The sequence below is a fragment of the Buteo buteo genome, chromosome 29 (assembly GCF_964188355.1).
Source record: "Buteo buteo chromosome 29, bButBut1.hap1.1, whole genome shotgun sequence".
Classification (NCBI taxonomy): domain Eukaryota; kingdom Metazoa; phylum Chordata; class Aves; order Accipitriformes; family Accipitridae; genus Buteo; species Buteo buteo.
The window spans coordinates 264,142-280,511 of NC_134199.1; the positions used below are offsets into that span (position 1 = coordinate 264,142).

The 16,370-nt window shown below is 53.8% G+C and overlaps 1 protein-coding gene across 2 annotated transcripts; it reads left to right on the forward strand.

The window, feature by feature from the left end:
- Positions 1 to 1,116: 1,116 nt before the first annotated feature.
- Positions 1,117 to 15,818, forward strand: DPF2 (double PHD fingers 2). Of its 2 annotated transcripts, XM_075018392.1 has the most exons (12): positions 1,117 to 1,181; positions 5,358 to 5,518; positions 5,605 to 5,712; positions 5,948 to 6,111; positions 7,615 to 7,707; positions 8,269 to 8,347; positions 9,228 to 9,269; positions 11,570 to 11,707; positions 11,970 to 12,098; positions 12,310 to 12,422; positions 13,337 to 13,418; positions 14,087 to 15,818. In XM_075018392.1, the coding sequence occupies exons 1-12, from the start codon at positions 1,150 to 1,152 to the stop codon at positions 14,161 to 14,163; spliced, it is 1,218 nt and encodes a 405-aa protein (XP_074874493.1). In that variant the 5' UTR covers positions 1,117 to 1,149; the 3' UTR covers positions 14,164 to 15,818. The 2 variants fall into 2 exon arrangements, with proteins under 2 accessions (XP_074874493.1, XP_074874494.1); XM_075018393.1 differs by lacking the exon at positions 9,228 to 9,269.
- Positions 15,819 to 16,370: the final 552 nt, after the last annotated feature.

Consider the following 16,370-nt stretch of genomic DNA (forward strand, 5'->3'; position numbering starts at 1 on the left):
GACCCCCCGCCGTGGGGTCGGTGCGCCTGAACCCACTGCAGTGCCTGTAGCCAGAGTGTCACAACTGTTAATCACAGTGACAGTGTTGATTTTTATTGACGGGGCAGGAAAATAAAGCGGCTGCGTGCACGCAAATAACAGCAGGCGTGGGATTAAGAGGAGGAAGAAGGGCGGAGAGAAAGGTTTAAAGCGCTGTATAACCTTGGACATAGCTGAAAAAAAACCAATTTCCCAGCAAACAGGAAAAAAACCTGTGGAAGTAAGAAGGAATAACAGGGGAATTCACCTGGAAGCTGTTGTCGGATAAACCATGCTCACCACGGGGTATGTGGGCAACCCTGTGTCTACTGTGGGATGAATTTTGAGATCTCTGGTTAATTTACATTTGATAAAAAGGGAAAAGAACTGAAAAACTTAAATTTTCTACCTGAATTTCTAGGGATAAAGAGGCTGGGGGGGTCGCATTTGGGGCAGGGCTGTTGCGCCGGCACCACACACCGAAACCAAAACCACCTGTAGGGAATCTCTACAGCTGTTTAAGATCCGATGGGGAGGACCCCATCCTCCCCCAGCCCTCATCCCTTTTTCCTTGTCACCTCCTCCCAGCAGCCTTCCTCCTCCCCAGTCCTCCACACTCCTCCTTCCTTATCCCCCCATCCAAACACCCTTCATCCCTCCCCATTGCCCTCACCCCCTTTTTCCTTGTCTCCCTTTCCCTCCTTACCCCTTTTCCTTCACCCCAGCTCTTTACTCGTCCACGTTTACCTCCCCTCTCCGTTTCGCCCCTCGCTTTCCCTCCCCACCACCCTTCATCCTCCCTCCCCTCCCCATTTACCTCCCCCATTTTCTCCCTGCACCCTCACTCCGCCCCCTTCCCCCCTGATTTTCCCCTTTTCCCTTCATTTTCCTCCACCCCACCCCTTCGCGCCTCTCCCCTCAGCTTTTCCCGCCTTTCCCTCCGCGCACGCGCAACCCGGCGCCGACACCACCGCGCTGCAGCGCATGCGCCGGCGCAAGGGGCGGGGGCAGGCGCACCTTCTGCGCAGGCGCAGAGCGGCCGCTCTCCCCCCTCCCTCCCCTCTTCCCCCCCTCCCCCCTCCCGCCGCGCATGCGCGCTGGGCGGCGCAGGGCCCCGGCGGCGGAGGGAAGATGGCGGCGGTGGTACAGAATGTGGTGAAGCTGTGAGTGTGGCGTCTCCCCCACCACCCACCCCCCCCCCCCACCCTCTTCCACCAGCACCCCCCCGCGGGGGGGGGGTAAATGGTGCGGTCCGGCCCGGCGCGGGAAGCGGGGTTCCCTCCCTCTGCGCCTCCGTGTGGCGGGCGGGACCAAGTGGGCGGTGGGGGGGGGGGGGGGGTGCGCGCTCATTGTTCGGGGTGAAGTTTGCTGAGGGGGGGGTAAGATCCCTCCGTACGGCTCCGTGAGGGGAGATACTCCCCCCGAAATGGTGCTGTAAGGGGGCTTATAGAGCCCTGCGGGTGGGATCCCCTTGAGAAAGGGGCCTATAGAGTCCAAAGGGTGGGGGTCCCCTAGGTGCGGCCCTGTGAGTGTCCTGTAACGGCCATGGCGGGGGGGGGAGTCATCCCTATGCACCCTGCGAGAGGGTCTTACAGATCCCAGAGGTGCGCTTACCCCCGTGAAACTCTTGGAAGGCGGCCTGATAGAGTGGGAATTTCCCCCTATACTGTCCTGGGAGGGGTCCTGTAGAGCGCAGGGGTGTCCCCCCCAGTATGGCCCAGTGAGGGGGGGCTCTGTAGACCCCTGAGTGTGGCTGTTCCCCTCTACGGCCCTGTGTGGGTGGGCAGATGAATGAGGCACCCCCCCCATATGGCCCTGTAGGGGTTCCCATATGTCCTTGTGGGGCAAGAGGGACTTTATAGTCCTATACGGCTGTGCCGTATAGAGCCATGGGGGGGGGGGTGTTTCCTCAATGTGTCCTTGTGAGAGGGGAAGCTATAAAGCCCTTGGGATTGAGGTTCCCCATCCTGTACGGCCCTATGAGAGGGACCCTATAGAGCCCCATATATAGCCCCATAAGGGCTGATGGTAGGGGTCCACCCCCTATACAGCCCTGGGGGGGTGGTGTCATATATACCTTTGGGGAGGTATATAGCCCCCTACTATCCACCCTGCTATAGCAAGGGGTGTACAAGAGGTCCCCTATATAGCCCTATAAGGGAGGCCCATCCTGCCTGGGTGGGATTTGTGGACTTGGAGATGTTTGTTGACCTTTTTTTTGGCGTCTCCCAGTCGTTTTTTGGCATTTCCAGGTGGGGGGGTTTTGGTGTTTCCAGGGTTTTTTTGGCATCTCCTGGGGTTTTTTGGCGTCCTTAGCTGGCGGTGCCTCGGCCCCGGCCCCCTTGCATCCCTCCTGCAGTTTCCTCTGAAACCTTCCTTCTTGGTGGGGTGTTGGTGCAAAACAGGATGCAATTTGCACCCCCTGGGTCTTCTCCAATGAGACGAGGGTTCATTAAGAGGCCTTGGGGTCTCCTCTGATGAGCTGGGGTTCGTTAAAAGAGGTGACGGCCCTGGGTCTGTCCATCTTCCAGCCTTTCCACCTGCAGACACATTAGCGAAGCTGCTGGAGAAACTCCTGGCCAGCCAAGGGCATGGGCAGACATGCTCCTGCATTTTTGGGACCCCTTTCTTGGATCAATTCTGAGAGAAGCAACAAACCGTGAGTCACAAAACACCTTTTTCAGACTCTTTTCACCCTGAATCGACAAGCCGATGCTTCACGACAACATGACTTCGCCGGTGCCCCTGTGGATCTGCAGCTTCCAGTGAGGTTGAGCACGTGAAACAGCATGTTGCCTTACCCGCCTGCGTCACACAAATGTATTTTATTTATTTTAGAAGCTGCCATTGGGTTTTGGGGCTGGATTTTTTTTTGGTCACAGTTTGCTAGTGAGGATGATGGAGAGGAGCGTGGCAGGATTTGATTTTTTTTTTTTTTTTTACTTTTTAAAGCCATTCCCTGGGTCGTTCTCATATCTCTGGGTACCGTCGGCAAAGAGTTTGGTCTACCAAATACCTCCCTGCTTTGTTTTTCTCCAGACGACGGCAGTGGTTGGGTTAGGATGGTCTCCGACAGCGACTTTTTGGGGCTTTAAATCACTCCCCTTCTTGCGCAGGTGCATGTTACCCACCTCAGCACGAAGCCCACTGTGCCGTTTCCTGGCAGTTTTGGGGATGGAGGTAGTCGCACCATTTTTTTTGGCTGTTTCCATGCTGCAATCTCTTACTGATGGTGCTAAACATATAAAACCACCCAGTTACTTCCACAGCAATCCGCTGACGTGATGTGCTTTACTGGAAGCTGCTCTTGAGGGCACTTATGACTTGCTTAGCAGCTGTGGAAGGCTCTAAGCCATGCTGAGTCCACAGGGAACAATAATCGGGTTCGTTAGAGCCGTTTAAAACACATTAGTCCTTCCTGACGGCTTCGTTAGTTCTTTGCTTGTGCATTCAGCACAGATTTTAAGTGGCGCTTCTCAGCAGAGCTTTCTCAAGGCTGTTCTGTGGTTGCATGTGAGGATCGGCGAGTGTCCATGCCTCGAAGCACCCCTCGGTTTTGGGGACAAAGACCTCCACCCAGCGTAAGGGAAGATTATGGAGTTGTACGTCGGAGTTGGAGACAAGATCTCTGCTCCTGATGTTTGCCGTGGTCCCTCTCCATCCCCTCGGCGCTCAGGGAGCACTTTAAAACCCATTTCACGAAGCTTTTTTAGGTGCCGAAGCCAAATCCTGGTGCATTTCTCACTCAGCCCGGGAGCCCTCTGTTAGTTTGCAGTTAAAACAACCGCAGATGATTGTTTTGGGGGCTGATTGCCTCTTTTTTGCTCCCCCCGCCCTCCCCAAACTCAGAAATCAAGCCAGCAGGAGAGAAATAAGTTGGACAACTAAACTCTTTTTGGGGTTGTATTACTGTAAACACCAAGTTTTCCTCCTCTGTGCAATCCTCCTGTTGGCAGGGCTTCACCTGGACATTACAAGGAAGTTTTAGGGCTCCACATTTTTGGTTATCGGGGCTCAACTTGAGCTAGCCAGGAACAGTGTGGTGATTTAGGAGGAAATTAAAAGCTCCGGGAGGGATTTACATCCCCAAACTCCACGAGTGTGATAGTCGCCTCAGCCTGGGATTTGGGCTCCCTCTGCAGTCAGCAGAGAGAAAAAGGCCATTTGGGACTTTTTTCATCACCCTTAATTGCTGCTGGGACACTGCTCCCCCTCCCGAAATCGCTGCTGTCTCACCCAGCACAGTGAGATGAACCCCATTTCTCTGTCACAGCTGCGGCTGACCAGGCTCCGTAAGGAAACAAGCATGGCAATCCTTGTTTGCATTTAATATTTATCAGTATCTTCTTCTGTTCAGTTATTCCCTCTCTTCCTGTTGGTTTTCTTCAGGCCATCTCCCCGCACATCCGACTTTTACTTACACTGGAATAAAAACCCCCACGACGAAGCAATTTCTGTCCCATCTCCTTTTCTTCCATTGGGCAAGATATTTCACGTAGCGCATGTTCCTCCTCTCAGGCAACCGAGGCATCTTTTGACTCGTTATTCACTCGTCTAAATTAGCCATCTCAGGAGCTTGGGTGATTATGGGGCTCCTTGGGCTCTGTGCAGTTGTTCCAGGCGGTATTGAAGCGCCAAGACCAGTATGTATCAATACAAACAAAGAGTGTGTCTCCTCTCCCGGCACCGCAGAGTGAAAAATTCCATCTCCGGCAGCCAAACAGACTCTCAGCTCTTCCCCTCTCCCTGCCACGCGCGGTGGGAAGAACTTGCCATCCAAATTACTGTAATTACAGCTACAGGGCTGCGATGGCGGCTGTTGCAGCCCTGACAGTCTCCGGTTAAAGGAGGAACGTAGGGATGTGGCACGGAGAGGTCGTGCTCTTAGTAAAGAGGACGGGGCACGATTAATACACTTGAGGAAACCAGAGAGATGCCCGCAGCCACTCAAATCCATTAGTAATGCGTAGATGCTGGCGCGGGCTTCTCACAAAAGGCTTTGGGGGCACGCAAAATGCTGAGGGGATCTTTTAATGCCGAGGGGATCTCTTTAACGATGCTACATTTTGTCTGCCGGCGGTGAGGAAGGCTCTAATCGCCTGTCGCAGCAGTCCCCGTGTCTCTGTGCTTTTGCTAGACGAGGGGATGTCTCCGTACTCAGTGAATATCGCATCAAGTCACGTCTTCACCTTGCGGAGCAGATATTTTGGGCTGTGATTCCTCTGAGCAGGGGTCCAGGAAGGACTGTGGCGTTTCCCTTTCCCGACAGACACATGCCGGGGCTGGAATTGGGGCTCGGGATGGATGGGGTGAGTGCTGAACCTCTTTTCACCCGGCAGCCTCGGGGAACAGTACTACAGGGATGCCATGGAGCAGTGCCACAACTATAACGCCCGGCTGTGTGCCGAGAGGAGCGTCCGCCTCCCTTTCCTCGACTCCCAGACCGGGGTGGCCCAAAGCAACTGCTACATCTGGATGGAGAAACGTCACCGAGGGCCAGGTACGCCAGGAAAATGCTGGGTTGGGGACAAGGGGTCTGTGCGTGTCATCGCCTCAGATAATTTGTTTTGTTTTTTTTAATTAAAGGTTTAGCCGCTGGGCAGCTTTACTCCTACCCCGCGCGCCGCTGGCGGAAGAAACGCCGTGCTCATCCTCCGGAGGACCCGAGGCTTTCCTTCCCTTCTATCAAACCGGGTAAATCCTTCCCACCACAGCTTTCTTCACATGCTAAGGGGTGGGGGTTTTTGGCAATACCGTGCCCAAGTAGCACCGGATGATGGCAAACGTCGGTGAGGGTTGGTAAACCCCTTCGCCTGACCCCGCTGCGGTGGGGAAGCTTGCAAACATGGCTGGGTGAGATGGGATCTTGGCACACACCGATGTTCCACCCTGATTTTTCTTTCCCTTTCCCCCCACCGTCTCCTTGCAGACACCGATCAGACCCTGAAGAAGGAAGGGCTGATCTCTCAGGACGGCAGCAGCCTGGAAGCCCTGCTGAGGACTGACCCGTTGGAGAAACGTGCCCTCCCGGACCCCCGCATCGACGACGACAGCCTGGGCGAGTTCCCTGTCACCAACAGCCGTGCGCGGAAGGTACGGCAGAGAGAGGGTCACCCCCTGAGTTGGGAAAGGAAGCTTCAGGGTAAAACATGCGCATCTCCACGACACCGCTCTGATTTTCCACCCCCTTCCTCTTCCCCTCTGCTTCCTCTGCGTCTTTTAGCCGCAGCAGAAGGATTTGGGATGGATTTTGGGGGGCAGAGATGATGCTACCAGCTTTGTGGGGACACTGGAGATCTGGTTAGAAACTCCCCTAATTCCCAGGAAGGGAGGTTCTGCCCCCAAAATTCAGGGGAAGGGAGGTTCTGCCCCCAAAATTCAGGGGAAGGGAGGTTCTGCCCTCAAAATTCAGGGGAAGGGAGTTTCTGGCCCCAAAATTCAGGGTTTTATTGTGTCCAGGCACCCAGTTTAAGACTCTGCGCTAGGTGTCTCTGCACCCAGGACAGCTTTCATCCCTCATTGACCCACAGACCCTTGCAAAACGTCTGTGGTGGGGGAGTGATCTGCTGAGATTCCAAGGTGCCAGTCTCTGACCCTGCCATCTCCTTCTTTTCTTTATAGCAAATTTATTTTAAAAAGAGACAAAAGGGACTGGGGTCTTCCCCCTTTCCTCCCTCAGATGGATAATTTGGGTCCAACAGCCCCTTTTCACCCTGATTTGGCACAACTCGGAAGCTTTTTTAAATATTAAGGGTCTCCTGAGGTCTGGAGCTGGATAAAACCTTCCCTGCTCTCCATCCTTCATCAGACTTGCCGATGCTTTACTGTTAATTGACACTGGGATTGTAGGAGCTCCCCCTTTTCCCCTCAGAGCTGCAAATCAGACTTTAAACCCACCACGATCGCTGTCATAGCTGCTTTTTGTTGCCGAAAACACCCCACAGGCATGATCTGTGGGGTGGAAAGCCTCGGCTTAGAAGATCTCAGCCCGGGTTGGTACGGATTAGCCCCAGTTCAGGCTGGAGGGGACGTTCTGCACCACCAAATCCTTTTTCCTGTTGCAGTCCTCGCAAGCCGAGTTGGTTTTCTTTAGGCCGCTTCGTTAGCTGACTGCTTTAACGATAGGTGATATCCTGCAGGCTTCAGCTTCACCTCCTTACCCACCAATGGCTGTGGTTTAATAGATATCCCCTCAAATAAGCACAGGGCAGAGCAAGGTGTGTGATATTGCATTGTAATTTTGCTAAAAAGCCTTATGTTCCTCTTCCTGGACTTTTCTATGGCACTTTTTAGCGTGAAAATTTTTTCCAAGCCTCGTCTCTTTTTGCCTTTTCCTTGATGACTCTTTCTTCAAGCGTCTTCACGCTGTATTGGGCCCTTCTGTCACTTTTGGGGGGATAAAATGTACCAAATCCCCTCTCTATCCCCTAAAATACCACATCCTTTCTCCTCCTTCTGGATTACAGGTTTGGCACGGATTCGCCTGCTGACGGAAGACTGAGGCCATGCCGATGTATCTCGCTCCCCAATTTTTCCCCCCTTTCCCTCGATCCATGCCAAGGATTTGTCTACAATAACCCCTCTCCTCTTTCCTAGCGGATTCTTGAGCCAGATGACTTCCTGGACGATTTGGACGATGAAGACTATGAAGAAGATACGCCGAAGCGGAGAGGGAAGGGGAAAGCCAAGGTGAGGGCAGTTGGGTGGGTCTGACTGCGTTGCAGCGTTGTTTTGGTGGCGATTCCTGGCAAATGCAAGATGTTGCCGGTGCTGAAACAGCCCTGACACCTGCCAGGGCTGGACTGTGTCCATGTTGAACCTCGCGTTGGGGAAAACTCTTGACGTGCTTGACTTCGTGGGCAGGATGAGCAGAAAACACAAGCCAGGGGCTTGGATAACTCATGTCCATTAGCCACTAATGAATGTTAGTCACTGAAAACCGCCTACCATGCGAGAGATACCGGGTGGTGAGAGGATGATAGAGAGATCTCACATGGATCTGCCCCTTCCCAAAGTGGGAAAGACTGAGGATCCTGAGGGATTTGGGTCATCCTTCGGTGCCTTCTGCCCCATGCAGCAGTCCTCGCTGCTCGCATCCAACAGCCATTTCATGCTGTACCCACTACGTGGCACTGTTGGATCACACTTTTCTCCAACATCAGATCCCTGGTGTTGTCTTCCCCACCACCCAAGAGCCTTTTGCGTCCCAATTTTGCCTAAACCTTGGCTTTTTCCCCTTTTTTTTCCCAGGGCAAAGGTGTCGGAGGGGCTCGCAAGAAGCTGGATGCAGCTATATTAGAAGACAGGGATAAACCCTACGCTTGCGACAGTGAGTACTAAGAACCTCTCCTCGCCGCTTAGGGCCTGGGAGTGGAGCCAGGCTGTGTTACTTTTGGGATCCATCGGGTTGTCTGCTGGGATTTGGGTTTTAAACCTCAAAAGGTAGAATTACACATCCAGGGGAGGGTGTTTTTGAACCCCTCGGACTCTCAGCCCTCCTCCAACGGTCAAAGATGGCTGGAGTTTTCCCACCGGGAACGTGGTCATCTTGCCCCGAGCGAAGGGCGGTGCAGCCACCCGGCACATAGAAATGAGGATAAACCTTTCCCGGTCTTGCAAACACCCCCGCAAAGGTTGAAAACAGCCCCTCCGTTTTCCCAGCCAGCTTTTGAGTTGGATCTGTGTCCGTCAGACTGGTTTCGAAGCCGGCCATAGCCCCCGCCCCACCCCTTGCACTATTGTGCCTCCTTAAAGCCAGTTAATGAGTTTGTAGCTGTGAAACGCAACACCGTGCGCTGGTTCTGCTCTGGATAAAAAACCTCCTCAGCTCCAGGGGCAGGGATTTGATTTCCGAGGCCATACCTTCCTGGCCCGCTTCTCTGCGAGCCCAGGGTTGACTGCTTCCTCCTCACCTCCCTCCTCCTCCTCCTCAAGCTGGGGAAGGGGAGTTAAAAACAAACAAAAAAGCAATTTAACAGGGCAAACGGAGCAAAAAAGGGCAAGTGAGGCTTTGAAATTACCTTTCTCTCTTCTTCCTCCTGTCCTGCAAGAGCTGACACTAGCTTCTTCCAAAAAAACCCACCCCCAAACCCAAAGTAGTTGTGTTTTTCCTCCCCCTTTTTCTTGTTTTAAGAGTCCGTCTGTCGCTTGGCACGGGTGCGTGACCTGGTGTGTGTGTGTTTTCTCACGACTCTCTTTCTGTGTTTCAGATAGTTACAAACAAAAGCATACCTTGAAACCTCCCGATCGAGGTAGTCCACTCTCTGTCTGCTTTTTTTATTTCCTTCCTGCCTTTCTTCTCCTGAAACGTTAGTTTTGTTTTTTGTTTTCACCAAACCTTGCTGGAGCCTGCGGGAAAAGGGACGGGGCGGGAGGGGACACGGGAGAAGGGGAGGGAGAAGCCAAAGGCCACCGAGCGACGTCAAAGCTGGCCTCCCCGCCGGCAGCAGGATTCGGCAGCTCCTCTCCGGGCTCGCCTGACCCTTTTCCAGCGGGGAAGAGCGGTCGTGCGTGCCGGCAGAGTGGCCTCCTGAGAGGGAAAACAAAGATTAATCCCCCCGCCCTCCCGTGGTGGCAGGGATGGGAAAAAAACCATGGTGTTTCCACCAAACCCTTTCCCTCGCTCCCAAATCCCGTGCGCCCGGGATGTGCCGCCTTCCTTTTAAGAGATGCCGAAGTATGTTGCCGCTTGTCTCACAAAAAATACCCCACCTTTTTGCTTCAAAAAAAGCCCCAAAATGGGTCAGCTGCAGGTGGAGGTTGAATGCTGGCGGCAGGCTGCGAATAAACACCCGCAGCCAAGCCAGAGAGCCGAGATCGTCTTTGTGGGGGATCGTCTTTGGGGGGGCTCTTCTTCCTCGCTGTTCAGGAGGAGGAAACCCGACTCGTGTTTAGATACCGGCCTGCTTGTTTTGGAGGGAAAAAAGGTCAATTTTAAACCCTGCGGGGGGTGGAGGGAGGGCGGGGGGGGGAGAAAATGCTGCCTGCCAGCTCCGCGTGGCTGCTCACGGGGCCGACCCCATTGTGCCCTCGGTTGGCTCTGGAAAGCCAGAATTTGATGTAATAAGGTTGTAATTGCTGCTTTTCGGGCTGCTTTTCGCTTCCTTCGGCTGGGCTCGTGCCGCTGTGCCGAGCTGCTCCGGACCTGCTGATGCCGAGCCTTTCCCCCAGGGTGATGAGCATCCCGAGCATCCCACAGACCCTTTTGCCCAGGGAGAATCTCTGTGGCTTTTGTCCCAAAAAGCCGATGCCGGCTGCTTGCATCGGGCTCTCTTGGGGGGATTCAAACCCCATTTTCGGCGAGCGGGCTGCTTTCTCCCCACCATATTTTTGGAGTGAGTCGATGGCGTGAGAAGGGATGCAAACCCTGGTGGGGTTTCTCCAGGCTTCAAAGCGAGCCTGGAAGCCGATCCAGAAAGGGTCCAGGATGTTACGGGAAAAACTCCAGTCTCAGGAAATCTCATCCCAAAACAACTTTTTCCCTGATTTGCCTGGGTGCTGCAGAAAGACATGGGGAAAACCCGTTCCTAAATCTGCCCACCGGGGCCCGTAAATCCCCCTCTGGCTCTTTTGGGGGGGATTTCAGCCCAATCTTCATCCGCGTGCCCGGCCAGCCTCTGTCCTCTACTGTGCTGGCAGTAGGAAGGTGCAAGGCCAGTGCTGGCTTCGTGCTCATGCCTATACAGGGCTGAAAGGGAGTTTTGGGGTGTCCTTGGAGCCTCACAACTAAAAAGCTGCCAACTCCTCCCGCCCCAAAAAGCGGTGACAGTGAGCTGGGAGCCCATTCCCTGGCAGGGAAGGTGCTTCCCCAATCCATGGGTGCTCAGAGATTTCCCCAAGGAAGTGCCTGCTGTCAAACCGAGGGTGAAAGTTCCCAATCCCCGCAAGAAACGGGGCGGAAAGCGGGCAAACCGATGGTGTTTGGGGCGGTGGGTGATTTCACACCGCGCTCAGCTCGGGTTTGGAGAAGCCAGGTGGGTCCGAGGAGGGAGCAGAGCCGAAATGTGCCTGTGGCAGCTGCAGTTTCCCTCCTTGGGGTCCCAAAAAAAAGAAGTTTCCCCTTCATGGACATTGAAGGCAGCCTTGATTTTTACCCAGCTGGTTTAGGAGATGATTTTTGGGTGGGACATGACACTGCCCCCCCGCCAGTGTCTTTCCGACTGGGTTTTGCCACTCGGATTGATCCCTGCATGGTTTCACTCCTTTACCGAGGGCTGTAAAGCTGCGCTTAACGAGCTGCCATTGTTATTTGGACATGGTGGGTATCGATCGCCCACTGAATCAGCTTTAGCCTCCCACGGTGGGATGTGCAGAGGAGGCTGCGGTGCCTCTCCGGCTGTTCTGGACCTGATCTGGAGGATCCAGCCCCACACCCCTTCATTAGGGTGTTCTTAGGTGGTTTTAGTAAATTCCAGGTGATTTGGGGACAGAAGGGGAGCAGCCGTCTGCGCTCAAAGCCCGGAGACGGGGCCAGGGGATGCTGGATGATTTGGGGTGCGGGGTCTCACTCCCCGCCAGCGTGAGCTCAGACTTTTCCCATTTCTATCCGTAGTCTGCGGGAAGCGATACAAGAATCGGCCAGGATTGAGCTACCACTATGCTCACTCCCACCTGGCCGAGGAAGAAGGCGACGACAAGGACGATTCGCAGCCCCCCACTCCTGTCTCGCAGCGATCGGAGGAGCAGAAATGTAAGCGAAACAACCCCCCTCTGCTAAAATCCCCATCGTGAAAAAGACGGCAAAGCCAGGAAATGGCCTCTGCCAGGGCTGGGAGTGAGCAGCATCCCTTCCCTGATGCTTTTGAGCCCCGTGGTGTCGCCCTGGGGCTTGAAGGTTGCCGGAAAGGCTGCTCCAAGCATCGGGATTTGTGCCGTGGAAGTGTTTTTTCATGGTCCCATGTAGAAAGCCTTTGCCCTGCGGCTAATCTGTCTCTCCTGCTCTGCTTTTCCAGCCAAGAAGGGACCTGATGGCTTAGCTTTGCCCAACAACTACTGCGATTTCTGCCTGGGAGACTCTAAAATCAACAAGAAGACAGGACAACCGGAGGAGCTGGTCTCGTGCTCGGACTGCGGGCGATCAGGTAAGGGAGTGGGGAAAAGCATCCTCCCCACTGCCAGCATTGCCAAAAATATCCCCGGCGTCTTTGCCTGCCCAGAAAAGCTAGGGATTCGGGTCGGAGCTGGGGAGAAGGTGATTTCTTTCCCTGCATGGAGTTCTTCCCCAACCCCGTGGTTGCGTGGGCTGTCTTCCTCCCCTCCCCTGCCTTCACTCGTGTCCTGCCTGCTTCCCAGGGCACCCCTCCTGCCTGCAGTTCACCCCCGTGATGATGGCGGCCGTCAAGACGTACCGCTGGCAGTGCATCGAGTGCAAGTGCTGCAATATCTGCGGCACCTCCGAGAATGATGTGAGTACCCCCCCGGAATGATGTGAGTACCCCCAGAATGATTGAGTACTCCCGGAATGATGTGAGTACCCCCCAAAAATGATGTGAGTACCCCCCAAAAATGATGTGAGTACCCCCCAAAAATGATGTGAGTACCCCCCAGAATGATGTGAGTACCCCTCAAGAATGATGTGAGTACCCCCAGAATGATGTGAGTACCCCCCAGAATCACCTGAGTACCCCCAAAATGACATGAGTACCCCCAAGAATCACATGAGTGTCCACCCCCGAGAAGAAGCAGGGCACCCTCCGAGGACACCCCAGGGTGTCATCCCATCTGGCCCCGTGGAGAAGGGATGGGGAAAAGCCCGGAGGGTCTGTGAGCAGCCTCTTCCTTTGGGGATGAGGTTTTAATAGTCCGTAGGATGTCAGAGGCTTTTGGGGGGGAAAATCTGTGTATTTTAATAATCTGTAGGACACAGCAGAATCTTTTTTGGGGGGAAATCATTGGGCTTTTAATGTTCCGTAGCACAAAGCAGCCTTTCTGGGGGAAATTTTTGTGCTTTTAATAGTCCGTAGGACATGTCAGAGGCTTTCTGGGGGGAAAATCTTTGGTCTTTAATAGACAGAAGGGCACAGCAGAGTCTTTTTTGGGGAGAAATCTTTGGGCTTTAGTAGTCTGTAAGACGTGGGAGAGTCTTTTTTGGGGGAAATTATTGGGCTTTAACAGTCTGTAAGATGTGGCAAAATCTTTTGGGAGCGGGGGGAAGATTGTGCTTTTTGTAGTCTGGAGGACATGGCGATGTCTTTCTGGTCGCTCTGACGGAACTTGGAGGACGACAGAGCAGGACCCTCGTCCCCTCCGTGTTGTCCTTAAGCCAAGGCCACGTTGAATCATCCGAATTTCCCCCCCTTTTCCCCCCCGCTCGGCTTAGGACCAGCTGCTCTTCTGTGATGACTGCGACCGCGGCTACCACATGTACTGTCTCACCCCCCCCATGTCGGAGCCGCCAGAAGGTGAGTGCCGCTCCCCCGGCCCCCCCCAAACCCCGTCTTCCCTCTCCGTTTTGGAAATGGGTCAAAACAAGCAGAATTCAGCCCAGAACATTTCTCAGCCGTGCAGACCCGCTTCGACCCATGGGTTTTTTGGGGGGTGATTGTGGATTTGTCATGCCACAATCGAAAATGATGGGGTCCATCATTCTGGCTGTTCCCCAGTTATTCCTCTGCTGGAGAAGCAAAAAAACCTTTTACCACCCCAAAATCCATCACCGACATCTCTCATCCCTTGCACCCCAAAATGTCTCCGTATCGGCTGGTGAAGCTGAGAGGGATCACTCTTCCTCCTCCTCTTCCTCCCACCTTGTCTTGTGCTGACTCACGGCATCGAAGCAAAAAAGAACAGCGTTCACAACAAAAAAAAAAACAACCCCAAAATCTCAATGACGCCTTGCAGCTGGTTAATTATCCCAGCGGTTAATTATCAACCCCTCTCCTGGCCACCTTCACTTGAAGGTTAACAAGGAGGAGGAAGACTTGCAGGTTCACAAACCCACAAACAGCCGTGTAAACCACCACCCTTCCACCCCATTCCTTATTCCCTACATGTAATTAGGAAGCTGTGACCCTTAACGAAGCCCTAACGAGGGTGAAACCAGGGAACCCACGTGTACTTCTCTCCTCAGGGAGCTGGAGCTGCCACTTGTGTCTGGACCTGCTGAAGGAAAAAGCCTCCATCTACCAGAACCAGAACAACTCTTGATCCCGCTCCGCCGGCGGGACGGGCTCCCCGGTGCCCTCGTTCCACGTGTTTTCCCTTGGGGGTTTTTTTTTTGGATCTTTTTCTTTTTTTTTTTCTTTTTTTTTTTTTCTTTTTTTTTAAACCTTCCCCATGTTTTTGGTTGATTTGGGGTTGGTTTGGGGTTTTTTTTTTGTTTGGGTTTTTTTTTTACCGCTTGGGGAGGGGGTGTCGGGGTTTATTTTATTCATTTTTGCCGCGCGAGGGTTTATTTCTCACCTCCCCGCAGCAAGATGGGGCATGTCCCCCTGTGAGGACGGGGTGACGCTGACGGGTCCCCACCCTGCAGAGTGGTTTTTGGGGTGACACTGCAGAGTCCTTGGGGGGACCCTGTCCCCACCCAGGGAACACGGATGGGACAAGGCTGTCCTTCCTGTCGCCGTTTCCCAGGTTTCCACCCAAAACGAGGTGCCCGAATCCACTCCACCGCCTCCCTGGCAACGCGGCGTGCCAAAAAACTCACTTTTTTCCCCCCTTTTCTTGGGAAAATTCGGACCCCTGCGCCGGCTGCAGTCATGGTTTTGGGACTTTTTGTTAATTTCTTGGGTTTTGGGTGGGGTGAGATTGTTTCCTCTGCTTTTATTTTTATTTCCTGTTTTTCTCCCCGTTTTTATCATTTCTTTTTGCCCCGCCGTCTCTCCCGCCTCGGAGGATGCTCCCCACAGCCCGGCCAGTCCCCCCCCCCGCCCAGATGAGGCCTTACACCCCGACATCCTCTTCCGGCCGGCATGAAACGGGGCAAAATCCCTCTGTCTTGGGATTTTCCCCCACTTCCTCCTCCAGCTGGCGCAAAACGGGGCAAAACCCCTCCATTTGGGGGTTTTCCCTTGCTCCCACATGGCGCAGAGGGAGAAACGCTTCGCCCCGTCCCCCATCCCCCCCCCAACCCGTCACGGTCGCACAGGGTTTGTTTTGGGGTTTGGGGGGATTTCTTTTGGGGGGGAAAAGCCACTTTCACCCCCAAAATGCCGCTGACGGGGAGAGATAGGAGACGCCACTGTTTTGGGGCTCTCTGGGGACACCCCAATATCCCCGTCCGCCCCCCCCAAGGGTCCCGTTGACTGAATGTGCCTGTTTTTTCTAAAAATCAACTTTAAAAACCTACCTCCGAACCCCTCCTCCCCGCCACTACGCCCCGAATTTCACCTCCGAGAACCCCCCAAAAGAGAGGAGCCAACCGGGATGGCAGCAGAGCAGCCCCAAAACCTGGCCCATTAGCAGAAAAATGGCCCCAAAATAGCCCCCGAAAGTGACCGAAATAGCTCCAAATTAACCAAAACCGCTCAAAATTGACCAAAATCTCTAAAAAATACTGCCACACCAAAAAAAACCCAAAACGAATCTGGGTGACAAAGCAGCTCCAGCCCGGTGGTTTCTCTCCTTCCCCTCCTTGAGCGCGATTCGGGTGGAAATGAAGGTGTTTTGGTTAAAAATGGGTGGGTTTTCCCCCATTTTCGCGCCCTGACGGGGGCGGGACGATAAAATGTCCCTAAACGGGTGGGTTTTACCCCAATTTCCCCTCGGCAAAGCTTCACGGTTGTGTCTTATCCGGAAAAAAAAAAAAACCGAAGCGACACCAAAACAGCTTGTTTTCATAATAAAAATGGATAAAAAATGCAGTGGTGTGGAAGTGAGGACATTTTGGGGCAAAAATGGGGAGGTTGGGGGGGTGCCTGGGTTTGGGGTAAAAAACAGATCTTTAGGTGCTGGGATGTGGCTTCTCTGAGGGCTAACACTGGGGTTGAGCTGCCCTGTTTTTTGGGGGTGAAAACCAGATATTTAGGTGCTTGGATGTGGCTTCTCTGAGGGCTGCTCTTGGGGTTGGGCTGTCCTGGTTTTTGGGGTAAAATCTGCCCCATTAGGGGCTTTTGCCACCCGCTGACCCTGGCTTGACGTGAGAATTAATCTCTTTGCAGATTTATTTTGCAGCTAAATCACCCGAATTGGGGCAAAGGCCGGAGCTTGAGAACCAGGACCCAGGCGTCCGGGTAATATACGGGGGAAATCAATCCTCATTATCCTCCTTTGGGGGGGGGGGTCAGGGTGGGGGTCCCAGGGTGGGGGTCCCCGAACGCCTGGGTTCCCTCGGGGGGGTTGGGGGGACCCCCGGGAGGGCAGCGGTTGATATCAAACACCAACGTTGCAATGAGGTTTTATTGGGATTAAATAAA